We start from the raw sequence: 23,896 nt of genomic DNA, 5'->3' as shown, positions 1-23,896 counted from the left end.
AATATTGCATGACTCAATAAGAGCTCAGTGGCGACAACAGGAGGTCGTTGACCCCCGGCTGTGCTCGCAGAGGACACTGTTGTGCAACACACACACACACACACACACACACACACACAGTAAACATTAACCAGATTATGTAAACATGCAGCAGAAGGAAGGCCACTGTGCATTGTTGTGATGGATGAATGTGATGTGTAACAGCGGTCGCTTATTATGCTGGCAAACAGGACATTTTGTCCACACACACAAACACACGCTGAACACCTTGTGTGCTTCATTATTGCTGTCGTTACAGCTAATGAGGACGCTATGACTCACGCATGGGCGGATTGTGAGACAGTCGACACACACAAAAGGCCTCATCACCTTCCCTACATGGAGTCTTTGCAGCTGTTTTGTGTGGCTTTTTCATCATTTTGTGTCTCTTTGTAGTCCTTTTAAAACTCTTTGTAGTCAGTTTGAGTCCATATGTAGTTATTTGACCCCTTTCATAACATCTGTGAGTGCCTTTGTGGTCAATTTGTTTGTCTCTCTAGTAATTGTTTGAGTCTTTCTAGTCATTTTGAGTCAAGTTAGAGTGGAGATGAAGCACCTGTGATGCAACACACCGTGGAAAACAATATAGGAAGCGGTGAAGGACATCTTATCAGGGCTGTGATGTCAGAACAGCCATGGTGTGACCTTGTTTTATGGGAATGGAAAAATCTAGACTAACATGTTGTCCCAGTGTCCTACTTCTCTGGGTGTTTTTCCCACATGGAATTGTTTTCTGTTTTGTTAGCTGGAATATTTCTCACTTTCTACAGTGGGAAGGAGGAGGTCACAGGTTCAGTTCCCCACGCACATCTCCAAAATATCAATAGCAGCTTCTTCTATTAAGACACACTTTTTAAACAATCCACATCAAACAATAAATCCCTCCCTCACTTTTGTCATTAGTAGAGAATTATTCATGTTAAACGAGAGGATATTCAAGCTTTGATGTGAATTCATGAGTCAGTTCTCAGGTAAATATTGTACTTTTTACACCACTTAATGTATCTAACAGCTTAAGTTACTTTCCAGATGACAGTTTTTCATACTTTTCAGATGTTTCCTTTATATGCTGGAAATCATTTCCTACTTCATCAGCAAATAATCTCTTTAAAAGCCTCTTAGATCCACTGCAAAATGCATCGTCACAAACCTTTCTTTTTAGTGATGCGTGGTTCTCTCGAACAGACGGTGATGTTATAGAATATGATGCATTGCTGCAGATTAAACATGTTAAAACATGTAACACATTAATGGAGGAGTAATATTACTAAATACTTTACTACTTTTACTTGCAGTGGAGTATTTTCACAGTGGTATTAGTACTTTTACTGCAGTAAAGGATCTGAATATTGCTGCGAGTATTTGACTACCTGAATCTGAAAACTGACAAGCTGAAATCAGTGGGACGCATCATGATCCTGTCTGTCTGCTTCCTGTCTGTCTGCTTCCTGTCTGTTGTCATGACAGTGTTTTATTACACATCCAATAAGTCTGGAGTTGTTCTCCTAAAAGAAAGAAGAGAGAACATCTTCACATCAATAAAAACACAACAACTTCACAATTTGAGGGGGAAAAAAGCAGGAAATATTCACATTTTGGCGAATGAAAGAAGAAGTTTGAACGTCTTTATAGTCTGATTATTCTGAACTTTTCCAGACACATTAGAGAAAGGTAAATATTAAGACTCAGACCTTGTCTTTTAACCCTTTTTTTTTCTTTCTTTTCTTTTTTGTCTTTTTAAAATGCCTGAAAAATGTCCCTTTTTTACATCTTTTTGCATTTAGCACTTAAGCACAAGCACTTTCTGTGAAGCACTTTGGTTGCGGCTCAGCCGTTTGTATATGTGCTATATAAATAAAATTTGATTTGATTTTGATTTGATAAGTATGCGATTCTGTCAATTTATGCTGTAGGATTTACTTAACTTTAGGTTTATGCATGTTCCCCAGCGACAAAATATTCCAGGAGATAAAAGTGAAACAGCAGTTTTGATGATTAAAAAGGTAGAACATCTTCAACATTTGAAATAGAAACAGCTTTGACATATTTGAATCTGTGTGAGGCACAACAACATGATTTAAATATGTCCAGCAGCCTCCACTTTCCTGGAAGCCCTTTGTGTGACGTTTATGGCCTTTGCTCCAGATTATGGATTGAAAGGAGGGCAGCGGGGGGAGGTGGGTAAAGTGAGGGGAGGGGGCGAGGGCCGAGTTATCTCACGTCACCCTTTTGACTCTGACGGCGGCCCGTTGAACTCGCCACTGACCACACATCTGCTTTTAGCTTCGTCCGCCATAAACAAGACGCTGTTTTCACTGGAGGTCAAACCAAAACCTCATGACATAATCTTTTACTTCAGCGTGTCACTGAGTGCGTCTCAGCTGTAAAATGATCCAACAAACAAAATGGTAGTAAACCTGTCCAGGTGTAGCCAGCAAAATATACTTCAAGTATCAAAAGTAAAAGTACTCACTGGCAAGAATAGCTGTTTTACTAGAAAAATAAGTGTTTCTTAGTTGCAGACGCCTAGAAGTAGTATAAATGATAAAAGCATCATCCCTTAACTTTTACACATTAAAGGGTTGTACCATTATACTTATCTGGTTGCCAAATTCTGGAAACGTTTAAGTAAATTAATCAATTAATCTGTATGTAGCTTTAAATAGTAAAACTATTGTAACTAAAAATAGAATCTGTGTGTGGAAGTATGTTTTTAATAATTCTATTTGAGTATTTATACTTCTACTCTACATCTAAGAGGGAAATATTGGAGCTTTTACTCAGGAGGCAACCTTCGCTTCTGAAAAGTGAAGCCAAAGCTGAAGTGCCTTAAATTTGCATTCGCTCTGCTAACCCCATGTACCTTTAATTAAGATAAAGAAGGTTTTTTTGTCGATATACCGAAGTGAAATGTTAAATGTAGAACCATGATATATAATAGTCAAACAGTGACAGTGAACAATTTACATTCCCACCGGTATTTAAAGTACTTTTGATAATACTTGTACTTGATTTTGAATGACTTGCAGTGGAGAAGTGTGTCACTAGTACTCTTACTACAGCAAAGGATTTGAACATTTCCTCCACACTGGTGTTTTTTGTTGATGATGTTTTGAAAAGCTCCACACTTGCTCAATGTTATGAAGCCACGATGCACACTTTATCATACAGTGTTCTACTTCAGTCGGGTGACAGGATACTTGGAAAACAGGAAACCTGCAGCCTGACCCGGATGTTGCGCTTACGTAACACGCGTATGTTTTTTGGGGAGGAAAAACTTCCAGATATACTCCAGTTACTCCTCCCAGACACCGAGCGCTTTGCCCAGTCATGCCCTTTCCAGGAGAGCAAGAGGGAGGGAGCAGTAGAAGTCACGTGTGTTAGTGACAGCCCGTAACGCCCCGTGTGATTGGCCGAGCCGCTACCAGGCCCGTCCCCTCTGATAGGTCGCTCTTGGCGACGTCACGACGATCAGCTGTTAGAGCTCCACAACAACAACAAAAGAAGGAGCAGTCGGGAGGAAACGGACTGAAGGGGGGAAAAAAAAAAGAAAACCGAACCACACTGTGACTCCCGATGTACAGTCCTTAAATTAACCTTTTTGTATGTTTTATTTCTTCCGCGAAGAAAGCTCAACTTTTTCTATTTTTCGAAAAGGAACGCTTCTACCTCAGTTTTAAGGATTTTTAATCCGCCGTTTACATCTTTCCCTCTGCCGCAGGTGAGCTCTTTGTTTTCTACTCGGTGGCCGTTAACGGGTTCCTGTGCCTCGTATTCACACACCGACTGTCTTTATCGTCCACTTCACATCAGAGACGCTTTCTACTTAAAAAAAACAGACGGATGTTTCAAAGTGACGATGCGTTATTGGACGTTTTCGATGCATTTTTTTATTCGTTGTGCTCTGCAGCGTTAGCTTAATCTAGCTAGCTGTTGCGTTAGCCGCTCTCTCTCTCTCTGTAGAACTTCGTGTTCTTGCTCGGTTTAACTAGAGGAAGTTCTTTGTGTCTTTGGGAAAATATTTTCATAATATATTTCAGCAGACATGCTGCGGTCCTGCCCAGCTGGTGTAGAGTTACAGCCTCCTCCCCTTCCCCCTTTTGTAACCAGCAAACCCGTCTGCTGCCCTAGATTGGTATTAGGCTAGCTTGACGTTTTTTTTGTCCTGCAAACTGGTTGGTGAATTACATCAGAGCTGATATAGTTAGTTACACTGGTCCGTCGACGTGACGGTTAATCGAAAACCATTAACCGCGTAGAAATGTCAAACACGCAATGTTTTCCGCTTTTACAAAAGTGAGGATTCGCTGCTGCTCCGTGGCGTCTTAAAATTCAAAGTTGTTCGGTTGTTGGTCGAACAAAAATACAAATAAGAAACGTAAATGTTTAAATGAGAGTAAACGTTCTCGTTCACTCATTTTTAATTTCACGAATTCAAATATCCCCGTGTATCCGGGGGTTATGGGAACGTGAGAGCGAATTGTATAGCCTTTCTGGGTCATAAAAGAGCTGACTATGGGAATAATCGTTGCATTTGCTGACCCAATAAACGTCATAGACCAGTTTATCACAGCCTGACCCCGCTTGATATATTGAACTGTGCTGTCATTTATCTGTTTCTGCTTCATAAGACAACCAAATAGGCTCTTATTTGCCAACTAAATGTGTTTTTATCCATTTCTACTTACTCTATTTACATCAGATGTAAGGATTTTTAAGCGTTTGTTTTACCCTTGGATGTATAATTAATGATGATGCATTCAGGGCCACAGCTATGACTCATTTAACGGCATTAATCGCCTATAAAACCGCCCAGAGGAGCTTCCCTTTGTGCTCGGTGATTACGATGATGAGTTAATATTTGTTATTTATCCCTGAGATGTCCTGATGGGGGGGTGATGGTGGAGGAGGAACAGGTGCAGCAGATTATCAGCCTGCTGTTGTTGCGTGTGTGACGCTCCTAATAGCTGAAACGTTTTTTTTCTTATTATTCTGTTTCTGTTTACAGAGGCGGAGTTTCGCCTTTTGTTCTGCAGATGAAGCTGTTTCAGTTGTTGTTTTTCTCATTATACATGTAATGGATATGAGCACTGCGAAATACGAGCTGGCACGCGAGTGTTTAAACGCATCACAGCCGGGGATGGTGCGTTCCGTTTGTTAGGAAAAAAAAACAAACAAAAAAAACCCGACATTTGGGTTCCCATGATTTGTAAGCGATGCGGGTTTCTGATGAGGCGTTCACGACCGCCTATTTAAAACCCGTCACGTCAGCGTCCTCGCGGTGATTACAGTTATTATAGCAGCTGGTTTAAATGTTAAATCTACCATTCAGAGGGTCAAAAAGGTCGCCCTAAAAATATGAAACACACAGATTTGAAATCTGATATCACTCCCAAGTTGAATGACATCCATTCTTATATTTATTAATAGACAGCAATTAAAATGTATTAATGGTTTCTGATGTAACAGGTTTGTTTATTTACATCTGTTATCATCAATCAATGTCTTGTAATACATTAAATACATTTCCACTGTTGAAACTGCTTTTAATGAAGCAATATTACTCTGTGTGGAGATTTATAATGCTGTTTATATCCAACCCGTATACACACAATCAGTCTATTATTTAACACTATAATGGTATTGTTTATTGTATATAAAAATGCATGTCTACTAAATTGTATCTGCCATTTATTATTAATGCACAAACTTTATTTGTATAGCACCTTTCCTAAAGTTTAGTGTAGTCCAGTTCTTCAGACGACTAACAAGCTGAGAATAGACAACAAGAGAACTCAACTCAACTCAACTTTATTTATATAGCACTTTACAACAACCGTAGTTGAAAACAAAGTGCTGTACAGAGACATAAAACAATTTAAAAAGATTAAAATAAATAAAGCAGACAGTAAAACAGGCGTTACATTGTTTTAAAAACAATTAGATAAACGATAAAACAATAAATCAAAGCAGGGCAATAAGAAAAATAAAAACACTAAAACAGGAGTAAAGTCTCATGTGGAGTTGAAAGCCAGGGAATAAAAATGAGTTTTAGAACAACTGAAAAGACTAAAGCAATCCAGTAATTAAGCAATTTGAGATCAATGCACACACGACAATATAAAAGTATAATCAAAAAGAAGCAAAAGCTATAACAGTAATAGAAGTAAAAGAGTGTAACTACATTAAGTCACTTAAATTCAATAAAATAAGTGTTAAACGTTTGCTTAGAACAAGAACACAGATCAGTAGGTAAATATGAATTATACTGTACATCTAAATATAACATAGATTTATTGATTAATATAAAAAAACAGACTGTAAGCACTAATCAGAGGGCTGTGTGTAGCCTGTAAGGCAAAGCGCAGGGCAAAAAAAAAAGGCTTGTGCAATTTTGGCTCTAATCCAGTAACATTGTGCCAAAGGCAGCCTCTTTCCCCTCCCTTCCCCTTTATACGGCAGCTGCAGCGGGATCACTTCTTATTCTGTCCACTGATACTTTCCTGTCCATGAAAGACTGTGCTGAGACCAGCAGACCGGCTGCCGGCCAGCTGTGTGTCTCTATTTACTGTTAAATACAACGCAGACAGCTTCTCCATGCTCGCCTCCATCGGCTCAGTAACTGAAGAGAGTGCAGCTGCTGCTCGCCTCCGTCAGGCCCGCCGGGGAAATGAGTCCGGCCTCAGTGATGGTGACGAGACTTTACCACCTCAATACACAGGCCTTCACCTTTTGATACATCTGCTATCGCTCTCAAATAGATGGACAGACCTGATGACAGACGATGATTTGAACCAGGCCTGGTTAACGTTTACAACCTTTTCCCCAGAATAATCGTCAGAAAATACAAAAAAAAAATGTACATCCCAGTTTCTCGAAGTCCAAGCTGATGTCTTTGAATGTCTTGTTTTGTCCAAAACTTAGACACATTGAGTGCGATATAAAGTAGTAATTGTCTCTCTCTCTGTCTTTTGTCCTCTCAGGGTTCGTTTTTGTATTTTTGCACGCGTCCACGCGAATCGTGACGTCGAGCGATGTCCAGCCCGTGTCTGCTGGCCCGCAGATGATCCATGACCACACCTTGTTGATGCACTTTAGCACCTTTCCGGAGCCTTCCCCCAGCCTTGAACCCCGCAGCTGATGACCAAAGTGCGCGCCACGCCCCTCCGCCGTCGCCCCGAGCCACGCGCCTCCCCAAGCCCCTCCCTCAGCCTCACGCCGCCGCAGGACGCCCAGGGATGTTCCAGAGGTTCGCCAGCGCTCTCTTTGGGGACGACGTGGACGAGCTGAGTCAATGCAGCGGACCTGGAGACGGCAAGGAGGAGGAGGAGGATGAGGAAGACTGGATCCTGGTCAACTATCTGGGTAAGTGTACAGCACTCGCCCGTGTTTTAATTCATCGGCAGGGAACGACACAAAGTAAATACAGACGTAGACAGTTAAAAATCCAGCTTTGTGCAGAGATGACGCACATCAGCCATTTGTTTTCTCTAACTGTGAGACCAGATGGATCCGACTCGTCAACAGGAAACATCCTTGTTGGCTCATTTCTGGTGGCATTATGAGTTCAGATGGTGAAAATAAATAAATGAGAATGAAATAATGACCGAAATAAGACAAATTGACTTAAAATGTGGGTACAAAACTGTGTAAATGTCTATTTAAAGCAATTGAACCAGTTTAGGGAAGAAAACAGCAAAAACACACAAGACTCAACTCAACATTAGCTTGTTACAGCGTCGGGTCAGAAAGAGAGATGCTGTGTCGACCTTTTACGACTGGCTGGATTAAATCTCCTGAGCTGTCTGAGATCAAAAAAAGATTCCAGTCAAAACATACTGGGACACACACACACACACACACACACTGTCTACAGAAACATGACACACTGCCGTGACCTCCAGAAGGTTCGGAGTGAATATCAGCACAGCTTTAGTTTGGCCCACCGTTCACCCGCCACAGGTCTCCACGCCGCTCGGTGTCTCCTATTCCACAGAGTGAATATTTCAGGAGAGGCAGAGGCCGTCTGGCCCGCTGCAGACAGGGTGGCATCGGGCAGTTTATGGTAGTCAACCTGTAAACGCGCCAAACAAAAGCGCCGGGGGGGAACCGGAGCAGGTAAAAATAGGCCCCCGGTGCTGATGGAGTTCCCGTTGTGGGCCTGTGGAGGTGGACATGTATGGACACGGAGCGGCCTCCAACATTCCCCGAGTTAAAAACACCTGGATGCAGCGTTGTGTTTCTCCATGGTGCATAACAGAGTTAGAAACCGGTCAGGAGCTCTGCACGGGACGGACGAATGCTGAGGCGGCAAAGGCACCGCAGTAAAGATGGTTCGTTGTTGTGCAAGTTTCAACTAGGACCACATTTTTGTAGTTTCTTATTGAAACGCAAGCTTTTTTTGGGGTTTTAACGGTACTGAAACTGTAAAATGAAAACAACAGCCTTTAGAGATCAGATTATATAGACTTGGTCGTCTCACCCGCATGCAGCGTGACATTTATGATGGTGCTCGCCAGCTGCACAGGTGTGAACATGTCGGCCGTTGTAGAGGGACACCAGAATCTGCGTGTCAGCGTGTTGGACTGTATCGCGGCCTTGAGGCCTGTTTACAAAGCACGGTTCGGGAGTCACTGCAGAGCTTCACGAATGACCGTCGCTCTCAAACGGCAGATCCTGCACGGCGCTCGGCTGTTCATGCATGTGTCGCAAGTGTGGCGTTCGTTTCCACTCGGGGAAACGTGTTAAAATTGGGTTAAAACATTGCAAATGTGCTGAAACAGTGTGTCGACTGTAGCCAGAGTCAGAGTGTCATGGGAGGTCAGCCGGTTCGTTCACGAGCCACCTTGACCTCATTAACCCGACGCACAGCCTGCCAAAGTCCTCAAACCGCCGCTGGTGCTCGGTAACGGCGGAGCTTCACTGCAGAGACCCGTTGTCCAGCTGCTTCCACGAACCTGAGGCTCCTCCGTTCCCTGCGGCCAGGCTTGTCCTGCTGCTGAGAGGATAGTGTGCAGATCAGCTGGCGAGCGCTGACTCGGCACTCTGCAGCTTCTCAGGCCTGTTGTGGATAAACAAGGATTCCTCTGTGAACTCCTGGGAACACTGGTGTCACATGTGGAAGTGAGCTAAAACACGGGCGCTCCCCCGTGCACAGCAACAAGCAAGTTAAATGCTTACTGGAGCATTTGGTGGCTTCCTGGTTGAAGCAATACAAATGAAAATGGCTTATTATTTACAGGCTGGCAGAAGTGAAATCGCGAGGAGACGTCTGCTGAGTCACCATCGTTATTTTGAGTATCAAGTCTGCCAGCTTGTGGTTCATGTTTCCTTTCACAACTTCCTGAACCTCTGTGAACCATGAGCTGGTGTTGGACTCCCGTGTTGCAGCCGGGTTTCACAGATACGTGTGTGAACATACGTGTTGATGCGGCGTGTCCCTGCAGCTTCGTGCAGAGGAAAGAGGGGAATGGAAGGATCAGCCGAGCAGATTAAAGCGGCTCTTGCCAGAGTGAGACGGGGTCGGCGGTCAGGCGTGTCTGCAGACAAGAACAGAAACATGCGTGCAGGCTGTGGTTTCGGTCGGGACATGTGACACTGAGCTGCTGGGTCGCCCTGCCTGCAGCTCTCTGGCTGATTTGCATCAAGAAAATTATTATTTACCTCCTGACATTCGCTGCTGCTCAGATGGCTCACAGTGCCACCTGCTGGCTCACTGAAGCTGTTACAGTGATGCCTCTCCACCCAGTCACTGATATATACTGTATCTGCTTAAAGCTGATATCGACTATATAATATGATCTTCACACTTTCCCCCTTATTAATTATGCAGAAAAGTAGAACTGATACTTGCCCTTTAAAATGCTGCTTGTGTCCATACTGCCTAATATTTAGGACTGCAGGCGAGCAGCACCCAGTGACGTGTATATGGAGCCGTGTGCATGTGTATTTTGGGGTTAATATCAGGTTTAATGGGCACACTGGAAATATTTTTAATTAAATTTATTATTTTTAAATCCCCTGAGCACCAGGAAGTGAAGGATCGTACCATTAATTTCCAGCCGTTTGTGTCTCTGCAGCTGAAGCCTGCTCCGGTCAGTGTGGTGACGGCCTCTCCGGACCCACTGTTGGTCCCGAGGAAGAGGAGGGCGAGGAAGACCTGGTGATGATCCCTTCCCCCATGGCAAGCCCTCCAATCCGCTACGCCTCCTGCACCTCCCTGAACTCCACGGCGGACACCGACCCGGAAGGTGGCGCGGAGGAGGAGGACGACGAAGAGGACAACGAGGCTGAAGAGGAGAGCGGGTTCCTCCGTCTGGACGCCTGTTCCATGGAGGAGAGCTGGTTCGTCACCCCGCCGCCGTGCTTCACCGGCCGCGGCAGCCAGCCCGTCCTCCTGGAGACCAGCCCCCTGGAGAACCTGCTGATCGAGCACCCCAGCATGTCCGTCTACGCCCACCGCAGCCCCCCCAGGCGGACCCTTGACCCCCTGCCGCGCTCCCTCGACCTTGAACTGGGCTTGTTGCCTGTAAACGTACCCGCCGCCCTGACACCCTCCGCTGGGAAGAAGAAGGGCAGACGCAGCCTGGATGGTCCTCGTCACAGGTAGAGTCTACACCGCATGAGTAATGTTGATGGATTCACTTCCAAATCTTGACATTTTTGTGCAAAGTATTTGAATTCTACATATTGTGTATTAAATATACATAGTGACTGCCCTCTACTGGTAGTAATGTGGCTATTGCAAGGGAATATGAAGGCAGCTTTGGCCACCAACTAACAACCAGCTCCATCTAACGCCCCTGTCCTTCCTATGTCGCCCCCTGCAGGCCAGAAGTGGCGGTCGTCCCGCGTCGCTCCAGCCTCCACTCGGCCTGTTACGCTGCGGCACTCTCGGCCCGCGCCGGCCTTCTGCAGCAGCGGGCGGGTAACGCCGCCCAACGCACCCAGCCGATGTCCCGCAAAGCCCTGCGACGCCTCAACCTGCTGCACCCCCCGAAGGCCAGCACCGTGCACCTGCACCAGCCCAGCCAGAGACACCTCAACTTCTGAGGAGACCACCATCATCATCATCATCATCATCAGCGGCATCATCGACCTCCATCCTTTTAAGCAGTATGGGAAACTAACACCGACCACCTCCGTTTGTTTTCTAATCAAGAAAATCAACACCAGCATCATGTCATCAGCCGTCAGCTACTCCTCCATCTGTTCTGAAATCTGATTGGACGGTGAACTAGGGAAAGAGGCTGGTGATTTTTGTTTTATTTGATCAGCTCAAGTGGCCAGTGTGTGTGGAGTTTCCATCCATCCATCCATCCATCATCCATCCATCATCCATCATCCATCCATAATATAGTTGCTGAGCAGAAAAGAAAAGGTCATCTCTCCTCCTCCTGTCATTCATGTTTGATTCGTGGTGACGCCCCCCCTCTCCCTCTCTCTCCCTCTCTCTCTCTCCCTCTCTCTCTCTCTCTCTCTCTCTCTCTTTTCTTCTTCTGGTTCTTTACAGACATCTTAATGTGTAGAATCAATGCTGTAGGTCACTTTACTCAGCGGCAGGTTCGCAGCGTTGCAGTCAACATTTCGGGACACATTCAGGAGACGGTTCGGATCCCCAAAAATACTTGAATTAGAACATTGCAGCAACACAACGGTGCCATTTAATCAGAGCAGGAGAGTTGTGATCGTTGCCCCCAAACAGTTGACTGCCGTGCTCGTACTAACGTGCAGTTTTCAGCAGGACTGCAGCGAAGCAATGAGTCAAAACGTAAAAGGAGAGAAAAAAAAACTCCTCTTTTATCTTGCTTTATCTATTTTCACTCAAGACGGCAAGTTCCTACATTTCCCAGAATGCCTTTTTTTTTTCGACAAGCGCCACAGGTCAATTAAAGGGAAGTTCCACTGAATTAAACTCAGTGTCCTCATTCTGAGCGTGGAGACGAGACGTTTATCTATAACGTATGAAAGACATTGCTCTTTGCCAGGCAGGGAGGCTCCAATGGAATGACTGTTAAGTTGCATTGTGGGAAATGTAGGATTCACTGTTTTGGAGTTAGATGTGACTTTAAATGAGGATATCTCTGCCCTTCATGCATCGATATCAGCTGTTTTTTGTTTTTTTAATCTGTCCTCTTTAAATATAAAACATCTAAACCTTTTGGTTTAAACAAAGTAAAATAGAAACAACAGCAGTTTACTCCACATCCATTTCCGCGTACATGCTAAGGTTTTGTGACTTTGTGGCATGAACGTGCTGCATTTAGTTGTGTTTTCTGTGAAAGTGGAGGGTGTAGTGACCGAAAATGGGAGTTTCGTGAGTCCAACCTGTACTGTATCTGCTTAAACTTTCTGCTCTTGTATCTACACTTTGACTTTTAGTTTCCCTCGCTCTCTGATTCTGAGGAACTCCCCGTTTTCCAGTGTTTTGGAGCATAATAATGTTTTTTTTTTCCTTTTCCTGTCTTTCATTGAACTTTGTAAATCAGTGGTCATGTCTCTCTGAAGTCCTGCAGCGCCACATTGTCCTTAAATGCAACGGCGCCTCTTTATTCGCCCGGCACCGCTGGCTGAACCTGCCTCTGATTTTGTAATTCAGTACTTAAACATTTTTAAAAAGACAGTTAAAATGACTGGGTTAAATATCACTAAACGCCTTGTTTTAACGGTAGCTTTGAGATGAATAGAAATGTAAAAAAAAAAAAAAATGTATTTAAAAAAACTTCCAAAATATTTTTTTGAAAAAAAAAACAAAAACAAATTACATATCAGTATGAAGTTGGTATATATGCGTCTATTTCTTGATTAGGTATGTGTGATTATGTTAGTGTGCAATTCGTTGCATGGTTGTAGAGTTGTTTGTGTGATGACGGTGGAAAAAAAGAAAATGGAAAAATAATTTTTATTATTATTATATATATTTTTTCTTAAATTAATCTGCAGTCTACTTCTCAGGGTCACAACCAATCACCTTTACTCTCTCGTAAAATGCAGATTTACTTGACGGCTGATAAATCTTTATGCGTGCTCAGAATTTTTACAGCTCTGTCCCGGCGAGCTTTCCCCCGTGAAAATGTTTGTGAGAAAGAATTGACTTTTAGTTTGTTTTGGTCCCTGGACTGTGAAAATTCACTCTTTAACGCTCTCAGTCGACTGTTGGAAATCCATCAAGATGGAGAGAAACGATGTTTATATTTGACCTAACATGGTTTTAGATATGTACTTTTATGCTTTTTAACTTTTCCATAACTTAGTTACATTTTGCTTAACTGTTAAACTATTTAAACCAAAAAAAGTAGCAATGATCTTTAACCTTTCACTAGTTTATAATAGGGATTATTTTGTCGTTGTTGTTGTTTAACTTTTAAATGTTTATCGGTTCTTGGCCTCTGTGCTCTTAAACGGTGGACTGTTATATGTTTTATGAGTCTGCTGTTGGGAAAGTAGAGCCGGGCTGAATCACCACACTGCAGGAGAGAATAACGCATCAGCACATTTCTGCCAGGAAAAGAAAATGTTGGGAATGAGGAAAAGAAAAGCGTGTGAGGCGAGGCGAGTCAAAATGATGACCTTTTTAAAGTTGAAATGAGGAGATCTGAAATCATTATTAGGATTTACTTATAATTGCTCATATTAATCTCACAACTGTGACATTAAACGCAGAGAAACTGTCTTAATATCTTATGCTTAACTGCATACATATTTCACAGTTTTGACTTATTAACCCAACATTAAAATTGCATGCTGCATGAGAACTTTTGAGTAAAGATTCAGTCTTTTTGTAGGTGATAATCACATTTTTGACTTTCCTCAAACGTAAGCCTTCATGTCTTCTAATTATGACTCACTGAGAGTGTTTCTGTTATTATTCCTGACATTTCTTTCTTTTTTGGGCAAAAATAGACTTCCATATGGAATCTCAAGCTGAAACTTTTTCATTCTGAAGTTGTGTTATTGCCATTCCCGTCCTGTTGACTTATCCAAGCCACATTAAACGCGTTGGAATACGTTCAGGGAGGGAAGTGTGCGGATTTGAAAGCTTGGTAAAGATTGAATCCGTCGTGATGGAGCCTTTTTGCAGTGTGGTTCCTGAGTCACGGTAGCGTCATTAAGAAAGCACTAACCATGTTCGTTAGGCATCCGTACGGTTTGCTGTAAATATCGATAGTTGAGTGGTTCTCTCTGGTGTATTTAAGCTTTTCTCTTATTTCTCGAATGTCTCTCTGTCTCTCTCTGAGCTTTGCAATCATGGACTATGTTATCTTGTTTTGTTTTTTAAAGGCAAACTTAAAGACAGAAGGGATCGGAGGAGACGGACAGCGATGACCCGTCTCCTCCTGCTGTCAGGAGCCTTTTAATGTTTGATTCTTTCAGTTTATCTCTCCATCATCAAACTAACAGGGATTTGTATTGTTTTTGTTCAATGCCTTGAAATTTGTGGATCTCGTGCCTTCCAGGTTTAAATATTGTAATGACAATGCATCAATGAAGAACTTGAACTCCCTCTTCGTTTTTTTTTTTGTTTTTTTTTTGACGTCCTGAGTGGACGTAATGAATAAAAACACACAAACGGACATCAGAAACCAACTATGCACCACTCGGAGGAAACTTGTTGGCTCCGGCCGCCGCCCACCAAGCTTTTTATAATGACTCGACAAACCAGACAGAATGATGTAGCAAAACCTCTTTTTCTCCTTGTTTATTTTAACGAAAAAGTGTGAAGAATATTTTGTGGCATTTTTTTTTTTATTTTTCACTAAGTGTTAGACTTTTTTTTGTGTAGTTTACTGGAATAATACAGCACTTTGCCAAAAAGGAAAAAAAAGGTGTAGGAATTTTAGGGTTAACTTTTTATTTATCGACATTACTGGTCTCCATCTTTGTATTTTGGATGTACGACGGATTGATTCACTCTGTTCTGATGTCAAATAAATGCTAATTGTAATTGGGGTCATCTGTTTTCAAACTGTAATGTTACATGTGATCTCTCATTAGCCTATAATAATAAATGTTTTCATACGCATCTCTCTTGTCTCCGCTTTTGTGTTCAGCTCTCCACAGCAGACAAAGGAATCTTATCTCACTTATTCGCTTTATTCGCAGGTCTTCAACACTGAGCAGGCGTTTGGCGATGTGACACAACAACCGGTTGCACACAGGTTATTAGTTCTCCGTGAACTCGGGCTCCAGGTTACATTTTTTGCATTCCTTCTGATGCAAATTCAGAAAACACAGCACAGGGAGGCTCTACTGTTTTTGTTTTCTACAGTAATGTTCATTCCTGCATTGCATAACGATATATGATCCTTGAATATTATGATCTTTATTAATTAAATGGCTGTAGGTAACTGGTAACTTTGCAACTAAGAGAGAATATGACAATATGTGCAAATAAAACAGTGCTTAGCATCAACTATCATTAGCAAATTCGGCTGATGACGCTTACACACTTTTACTTGAGCAATATTTTCAATGCTTTAAGTAGAACAATATTGAGATAATGCTGCTTTTACTTGAGCAAAGGGTCGAGGTCTTGTACTTTATGTTCTTTGCTGTACACAAGTACACTTCTGTCAGGAAATATTAGGCCAGGGGCATATTTTTAAAAAAGGATTCCAATTTGGTGTTTAAACACTGTGAGCCTTTATTAAATCAGCCCTATAGGAAATAGTCAGTGACTAGACTAGCGAATGTACTTTAAGTCATCATATTTTATATGTGGTGTTACTGTCACAGTTTTTGCAGTTCAAATACTTAAAATTCAAATCTGTTCCAGTCACCAGACTAAACAAAATGGTCTTGTTCTTGATCCTGACACTTTTTCCACAGAGACATTTGTCTTATTTCTACATTAGAAGTATTAAATATTGCATATTGATACATTTCTCTAAAGTCAAAGTTGTAACACGACAATGTTAAAACCCCAAAAATGTTTTAAGACAAAGTACTTAATAAAGTACACCAATCGCCGACATTAGTAAGATATTGTACAATACATTGTTGGATTATTATTGATGCATTAACAGCATTTTTATATGGCCGCTGGTTGAGATGGTGCTGATATTAACTGCTTCATATGATGTCTGGTTTTCTCATCTACAGGAATGTTTCCAAATGTATAAAATGCTCATTTGTTTTATAACCTGAAAAATAACAAGTCAATGTATACTACCATTGAAAAGTTTGTATTGTCCTGCCACAAAGGCTTCAGTCAGACGACTCTACATTTCTGAATGCTCTTTGATTTTAGAAAGTCTTCAAAGTCTATAAATTAACAGAACTGTATTTTGTGTGAGAGTTAGCAGAAAATGTCATGTTTTGTACACGGACACAGACTGGCGATTGAAAGGGCAGAAGGAGACAAAGGTCCCTCTGACCAGCAGTTCAATAAGAATAGAAGAAATCATCAGTCTCTGGTAAAAAAGAACTGGGAGTTTATCATCCAAATGTGTCAAGATTTATGTAAAGCTTCCTGGTTGTACCACTGTATATGGCATAGTATGTATTTATAGTTGTACTACCTCATTAAATGTATTAGTTATTACTGTTATTATTATTAGTAGTAATATTAACAACAATAATAATAATAATAATATTTTTTATTAGTACAAAGGGCAGTAGACAAAACAGGTATAGTGACATACAATAAAGAGGAATATATAGAGAAACTGGACGACAGAATAAGCTAAAACAAAGCAAATCAAACAACCAAACAAGATAAATAAACTAAAAAATGATAACAATAGTATTGTTATTATATAAATATGTAAACCGGTTGTTAATAATGGTGGTTATGCAGGGCATACCTGTGAATCAGTGTGTTTATATTTGTTGTTGATAATCAATGTTACAGAGGAGGGACGACTGAGCATATAATAATAATAATAATAATAATAATAATAATAATAATAATAATAATAATAATAAAAATAATAATAATAAAAATAGTAATAAGCAACAAATTTTCACCTCTCCAGGTTTCAGTTAATTGAAATAAAGCCACTTGTCAGCAGCAGTATTTCTCCACCGGCTGTTTGACAGCAGCTCCACGTGCGCTGTCTGTTTACATTCTGCGGATGAAGCACGCGCGAGTTGCTGCTCGCTGTCTCATTGGCTCGACGTCAGGGAGGCCCCTCCCACAGGCGGGACTCGCACGCGGAAGCTGTTTCGGTGCGATGTAAAAAAGTGCTAAATAATCCACGAAGCGTGCATATTAGCGCACACAACCGCCGCAGGGTGAGTCGTGTGCGTGTGCCGAGTCGTTAAAGTTTAACCGCAATGAAGGAAAAGGGGTGTTTACGTTAAAAAACTTTCGCGCTACGCGGCGTCCGTTAGAAATGAACGGGACCTCTGTGGAAACACGACAAATAGTCGGGTTAATGGCGTCCTAACGTTTCTAACAATCCGCTGTATCCCGGAGAGGAGGTTATTAATCACATCTAAACGCTTCCGTGTCGCCCGTTTGCGAAAATCTCCGCCGAGATTTGAACATTTAGCGCGTTTCTGTGAAAAGGGAACGGGCATGCGCAGTGTGCAGCGGCAGACCTATGCGGATATATAGGATTGGCGCCGGCGCCACAGCTGATGTATTCATTCATTCATCGATCACTGAGGAGGTAAGACCGCCGAGCCGGAGACGGCCTTCACACTTTATACGTAGTTTTATAAGTTATTAAGATTGTTCATGTCTTCCTGGGTTTCACGTCGTCTGTTTATACCTTAAATAGCCGTTTCTCTCTCCGTAGTTCGGCGTTACATGTATTTAAATCCGGACAAGCGAGGGAACGCAGCCATATCTTAGTTATAACATGTGTTTTAACCTTATTAACAGGAGTTTCCTCTACTATTGTACCCGGTTTGAGTCTCGCAATATCCTGGAGATGTGTTTAGTGAGAGTTTTAGGTTTTTTAGCGGAGTTTATCTGTGCAAACACTGCCGAGGCTTTGCTCCTTGTAGTTTTAAAACTCAAACTAGTAGATTTCTCCGCGTTGTCCGTTTTTCTACATCAAGCACACATCCAACGGCTTTGTTAACAAAAGCAGCAGAGTAGCAGTTTATCGGCATATCGGGGATAGCTGGTTATTGTTGACCTAGTTAGCAGACACCCGGGCTAAGTTTGCTAATTACTGTAGCTACCCTCCACAACCTAGCTTCGCGAGTCCCTCGGTTTACCCGACTTTAACGCAGCTTAATTGGCTTTAAGAAGGTTTGTGTCCGGCTATGTTGTCCCCGGGACTCTATAGTAGCGATTGAGGGCAGTTTAAAGTCGATATAGCTCATATTAGGCGGTCATTTCAACTAGTTTCCCCCCCAAGACCTGGAGGAGGTTCAGCGGAGGCAGGGCTCAAAATCCTCCCGCTTCTGAGCTTCTGAAATTGGCGCGTCTTTGAGTTTCAATCCTCGAATAAAGTCCTCATTTCGCCCTTTTCCTACATGAATGTTACACTGATGTCGTCTCGAGATGTTTCTCTACTCGGTGGATGCGATAAACGTTGGTGAAAACGCGGCATTTTTGAGCTTTTTTTGTTAGAAATCGAGGGAACGATCAGCCCCCCTCCTCTTTTTTTTGGCTCCAGTACCGCCGTAGCTTACAGAGCCGAACTGGCTAGTCTGGCTCTTTATTAGCGCAGTAATGGTTGCTTTACCCATTAGTATGGAATAGTTGTCGTTACCATCTTCACACGTAGAGCTCTAACTCTGTTGGTCGACCATTATTAAGCTTATGAGCTCTCTTTCACTAGTGTTGACAAGCTAACTCGTATCTCAGTTATCACAAGCTAACTTCTTCCCCCAGACATGTGATGTCCTGTTACATGTTGGGTCCTTGTGGCCCCCAGGACTTTGTAAGGCTCCTCCAGGACCATCCAGGAGCCAGTTCAGCTCTGTATAATATCATTATTACCTAATTATTAGGTGTTTTTACTGTGTTGTGGCCTACAGCCTCACCAGGGTAGCACACCGGTCACCTCTAACATGTTGTACTGGTGGGGTTTTTGGGGCCCAGTGGCTCCTAAGCATGGCATCAGGACCCTCAAAGTGTCCCAAAAATGGATGAATTTTATATCTATGCTACCTAATGTTCCATCTGGTCTGTGAATCTCATCTATTGTCTCCTTTTTCTTGCAGCTGAGCCATAAATCCATTCGACACAATGTCCAGACGCAGGTAAGCAGCTGCTGGTTGTTTGTTCTCAGACTGAGGTGTTGGGGCCCAACAGGGGGCCTCACCACCAACAGGACTAGTCCTCTTTTATTGAGGCTGGAATTTAACACAGTATCACTCCCTAGTTTTCACTTGATCTTGAGCTTAATTAGTGGAATGATGTAGGATTTAATTTTCTAATATTCACTCATTGATTCCTGTCCGCTTTAAGTGCTAGAAATGCTAGAAATCCATGTTTTCTCATGCCAGTTTTATGCGACGCAAAGGTTATTCCCTGGAGTCCAAAACCAAGTTTTCTGATTTCCTGTCTGCGACCAAAGCTGTGATGCTCACACACTTTTTTTTGTTTTTCGTTTCAGCTGTCGCATCACTTTGCAAGCTAGAGATTCAAACACACTTGAGCCGACTGTCAAAGCCCCACTGAAGAAAAGGAAATCGGAGGTTTGTGTTTTCTTAATATTTGTATCCCATTTTCCCGGTGTTTGTTTCTATTGACTTTTAGCGTTTCTAATAATATTCTTGTACATTAGAGTTTTCGCTGATTCAAACTTACCCGATTTATTTATCTTCTCCAGCCCACCAAGAAGAAGCTACAACCTGCTGCTAAGAAACAAAGCTATGAAATACAGGTCAGTCTGTCTACATGTCATTAACTCTGAACCATCGTGTGCTTGCAGCTGATAAGAGTTGAAACTGGGATGTGTTACTAGTTCATTATCGGTGGCTTGTCTCCTCCCTCTGTGTTTCTGAAACTAACATGTTGCTTTCGTGAGCCTGTATTATATCATTTACAGTAAAACTATAATGGATAGTTAGTCCTCTAATATAGATTCCTGTATTGAGAGCGTCCATTTTGTTTCATAATAATTCATATATAAGAAACTTTTTTTTTTTTTGCATTATTATTTTGAATAGTTTTTTAATTATTGTTTTATTCCAGTTTTCTCTCCAACACCGTATCTTTGTAGTGAACAAAGCACCTCAAACAACTTCTCATATTAAACGTCTCCCTTAAGTGACCAGGTGCAGTCGGCGTGTAGTACCTCCCGTTCACCACAAGGAGTCCCCAGTTAGCTTGACTGGAAGATTTAGTAGCAATTCACTTTTCTTTTTAAGTGCTTTAAATGGAAGCAACGGATTCACATTGACTCATTGTGAGTGGAGTATTATGTAGCTGCAATATATCAGTGCACATTTCAGTTAAGAGTTTTGTGAAACTGCACCATTGTCTATACATTTTTCATTTTGTGTACATAAATCTGTAGATGCGTTCAGATTTGCCAGTGCTCAGAGTTTTGTTAATAGTAGAATTAAAGTAAGTTGTGGAGTCGTATAAGATTTATCCCTTCTGATATCCTGATGGGACACGACGTACTGACACACTGTCGGTCTAAAACTGCTGTTTTTATTCATGTCGTGCGTTTCCTCTTTTCCAGAAGTGTTGGTCTGAGGACGGAGCGAGCCCATGCGTCCTCATCGAAACGCCCCACAAAGAGCTGGAACCTGCAGATCCGTCCAGCTTCAAACAGTACAGATTCAAGAACCTCTTCATCAAGGCCTCCCCCATTCCCCACCTCAGGTGAGTCACGTGTGTGTGTTTTACACCTCAATGGGGCCGCCATTACTCAAATCACATGCTGAGCTGCTACTCCACCCGACTCTGCATTCAGAGTTTAACGCCCTCTGTCACAGTGGATCCTTTGAATTGATCCATGGTGTCTTCTCAAAGTCCCACAAACTCTAGACGAATAAAACCTTTAATATAATTTAACTTAATCAGAATCCGGTTTAATGCCGTGTAGGTTTTCACCTACAAGTAATTTGGCTTGGCGTTTGGTGAGTAACGTGGTAGAAAATCAGAAATAAAACATGACGTAGACCTGTTGGATTTGCATAGAAAACCCAAGAGTACACACCTTTTTAAAATGAATCCCAACAAGATGGTGAAAGCAGATGTTTCTCTTCTAGTTGGGCCAGTTCAGACGACGTGTGGATCAAAATGCTCAACAAGGAGCTGAAATATGTTCACGACAAGAGCTACCTGCAGCGGCATCCCAAACTGCAGCCCAAGATGAGGGCCATTCTGCTGGACTGGCTGTTCGAGGTGAGGACCAGAAATATATTCTTTTTTTTATCGTTGATATCATTTTAAATGGTCAGCCAGTTTATCAAAGTGTCGTTGTGCGCGTGCAGGTGTGCGAGGTGTACGCCCTCCACCGACAGACGGCCTACCTCGCCCAGGACTTCTTCGACCGCTTCATGCTGACTCAGGAGAACGTTAACAAGGACTACCTGCAGCTCATCGGAATCACGGCGCTCTTCATCGCCGCCAAGATAGAGGTGAGTCCCTCCTCATCTTATACGCTACATCTAACCGATAAACACTCGATTGGAGCGTTTACACGTGACAGAAGTACAAACAAGTGTTGATTTTTACAGTTTAAGCGTTTCAATCTTTCAATGTTTTTATTCTTGTGTCGTTTTCTCTTCAGGAAATCTACCCTCCCAAAATCTTAGACTTCGCTTACGTCACAGATGGAGCCTGCGATATTTGGGACATCCAGCGCACAGAGCTTCACATAGTAAAGGTATGAGCTCTGTTCAGGCTTCTTCCCAGGAAGTGATTGCATGTAGTGGAAGTTTACTGCAGCACTAAATTAATGAATCGACTGTGTAAAAGTGTAGCTTGCTTCCTCTATTAAGAACACGTGAAATTTGTAACAAACTGTATTCAAGGACCCTTACATGGTTCTTCTGTTGGATAGAGCACCAATGGATGGTTTATGTCCACACTTTATTTTATTTTATTTTGACCCGTGTGTTGATGGTGTCGTCCTGCAGGCGTTGAACTGGAATCTCTGCCCGGAGACGCCCATCTCCTGGTTGAAGCTGTACGCCCAGGTGGAAGCCCAGACGGACGGGGAGAACTTCCTGGTGCCGCAGTTCTCCCAGGAGACGTACATCCAGATCACACAGGTACCCTCACACCTGCATCCAGAGCACTTTTCATAATAAGAGGATAAATGCAGCATGTAAAGACGCCATCGTGCTGACCTTTTGACCTGTGTGTTACAGCTGTTGGACCTCAGTATGCTTGATATCCATTCGTTGGACTTCAGCTATAGCGTCCTCGCTGCGGCTGCCTTCTGCCACTTCTCCACGTTCGACGTCGTTCATAAAGTCTCAGGTGAGTTTGATTTTCCCACCTGCTCATACTGATTTTAAAGCTTAATTTTTTGTTGTTGTTTTTTAGAAATGTTATTTAATTATTGAGCTTCACAGTTCAGTGAAATGGTTTTGTTAACCCGTCCCTGTTTGTGTGTCAGGCCTGACGTGGGACGGCGTGTCTCCTTGTGTCCGGTGGATGCGACCCTTCATGGATGTGCTGCGATCTCAAGCCCCACCTCAACTCAAGAACTTCCCCAAAGTGAAAGCTGACGCCCGACACAACATCCAGACTCACGTGGCTTATCTGGATCTGCTGGTGAGCACACACACACACACACACACACACACACACACACACACACACACACACACACACACACACACACACACACACACACACACACACACACACACACACACACACACACAAAAAACAAACCAAGGCTCAATAACGGCCATGATTTACTTCTTCAACATTGAACGGCATTCATCCTGCTTTTATTTTGGTGTCTGATTCCTACTTTTTATATGTATTTTTATAATTATTAGTTTTCATGATGTATTTTGGATGATTTATTTGATTTCTTAAATATTCTGCGTTCATTCTGCTTTTATTTTGGCATCTCTAAGTTGTAACTTCCTGACTAATGTTGACTTTGTTTCCTGTCCTGCAGAGAAAATCTCAGGAAAATCAGCTCGACAGCCTCGACTGCCAGCTGTCACCCGTCGCCTTGGGTGCGATTCTGACACCGCCCAGCAGTACAGAGAAACCAGCCATTCATTGAACGGGACCACGCTACCTCTCCATACAGTCTGACCTAAAATGACCACATCAGCTCTTCACCAAACGGGAAACTATTTTTAGGAAGGGCAAACTTGTTGTAGCACGTTTTTTTCAGGAACACTAAATCAGGAACTGTGATTCCTGTCCGTCTTTTCTTTCTTTTTTTTTTAAATCTAGTTTAAGTGACTGAAGTCCACTGTGTTAATCGTTTGGCTCCAACTGTGTTCTTTTTATTATTATTATTATTTTTATAAACAGTCATGGTTTGAGAGGAAATTGAAAATTTTAGGCATTTAAGTGGGAGTTTTACTCGTCCTACTCTTGAAATTGAGGCTTAAATGCTTCAAATGGTGCTTCAAATGGTGCTTCAGTCGGATTCAAAGAGAAATGGAAAGAGGAATTCCATTTCATTCACTCTAAACTACAAATTAAAGTTAAATTGAATTATTACCTCTTAAAACACATTAAAGCGTGTGTGTGTAAACTTGCAGATTTACGCACGGAATGGTCGCCACAAAGTAGAAAATGTGATTCTCTGCAAAGCGAGTCTGCTCTGTGTTTTGCTACAAGAGCCATATGAACAATCGGACACTTTATTTCTGTTTAACATCCTTAAACCTGCAGGTGTTTTGAATGCACCCGACCTTTGTGTGGCTCAATAATTCCCCCCCTTTCTTTAAATCTTTATTATGGTTGCAACCTGGTTGCACATTCTTGTTACATTCCTGGGAAACTTGACTTGCA

At 42.3% G+C, this 23,896-nt stretch overlaps 2 protein-coding genes across 2 annotated transcripts; both read left to right on the top strand.

Moving 5' to 3' along the window:
- Positions 1 to 3,513: 3,513 nt before the first annotated feature.
- Positions 3,514 to 15,061, top strand: tp53inp1 (tumor protein p53 inducible nuclear protein 1). Its single transcript, XM_084027069.1, has 4 exons — positions 3,514 to 3,760; positions 7,023 to 7,404; positions 10,119 to 10,644; positions 10,869 to 15,061. The coding sequence occupies exons 2-4, from the start codon at positions 7,278 to 7,280 to the stop codon at positions 11,089 to 11,091; spliced, it is 876 nt and encodes a 291-aa protein (XP_083883195.1). The 5' UTR covers positions 3,514 to 3,760; positions 7,023 to 7,277; the 3' UTR covers positions 11,092 to 15,061.
- A 2,483-nt stretch (positions 15,062 to 17,544) lies between these two features.
- Positions 17,545 to 23,317, top strand: ccne2 (cyclin E2). The gene is made up of 12 exons (XM_084026251.1): positions 17,545 to 17,654; positions 19,165 to 19,203; positions 19,560 to 19,641; positions 19,776 to 19,829; positions 20,637 to 20,779; positions 21,169 to 21,304; positions 21,394 to 21,540; positions 21,693 to 21,788; positions 22,042 to 22,176; positions 22,276 to 22,387; positions 22,527 to 22,684; positions 23,043 to 23,317. Exons 2-12 carry the CDS (start codon positions 19,190 to 19,192, stop codon positions 23,151 to 23,153), a joined length of 1,188 nt encoding a protein of 395 aa, XP_083882377.1. The 5' UTR covers positions 17,545 to 17,654; positions 19,165 to 19,189; the 3' UTR covers positions 23,154 to 23,317.
- Positions 23,318 to 23,896: the final 579 nt, after the last annotated feature.

Source organism: Eutrigla gurnardus, assembly GCF_963514095.1.
Source record: "Eutrigla gurnardus genome assembly, chromosome: 14".
NCBI lineage: Eukaryota > Metazoa > Chordata > Actinopteri > Perciformes > Triglidae > Eutrigla > Eutrigla gurnardus.
Note: the sequence above shows the minus strand (reverse complement) of the source record. Positions and strands in the feature narration are given on the sequence as shown.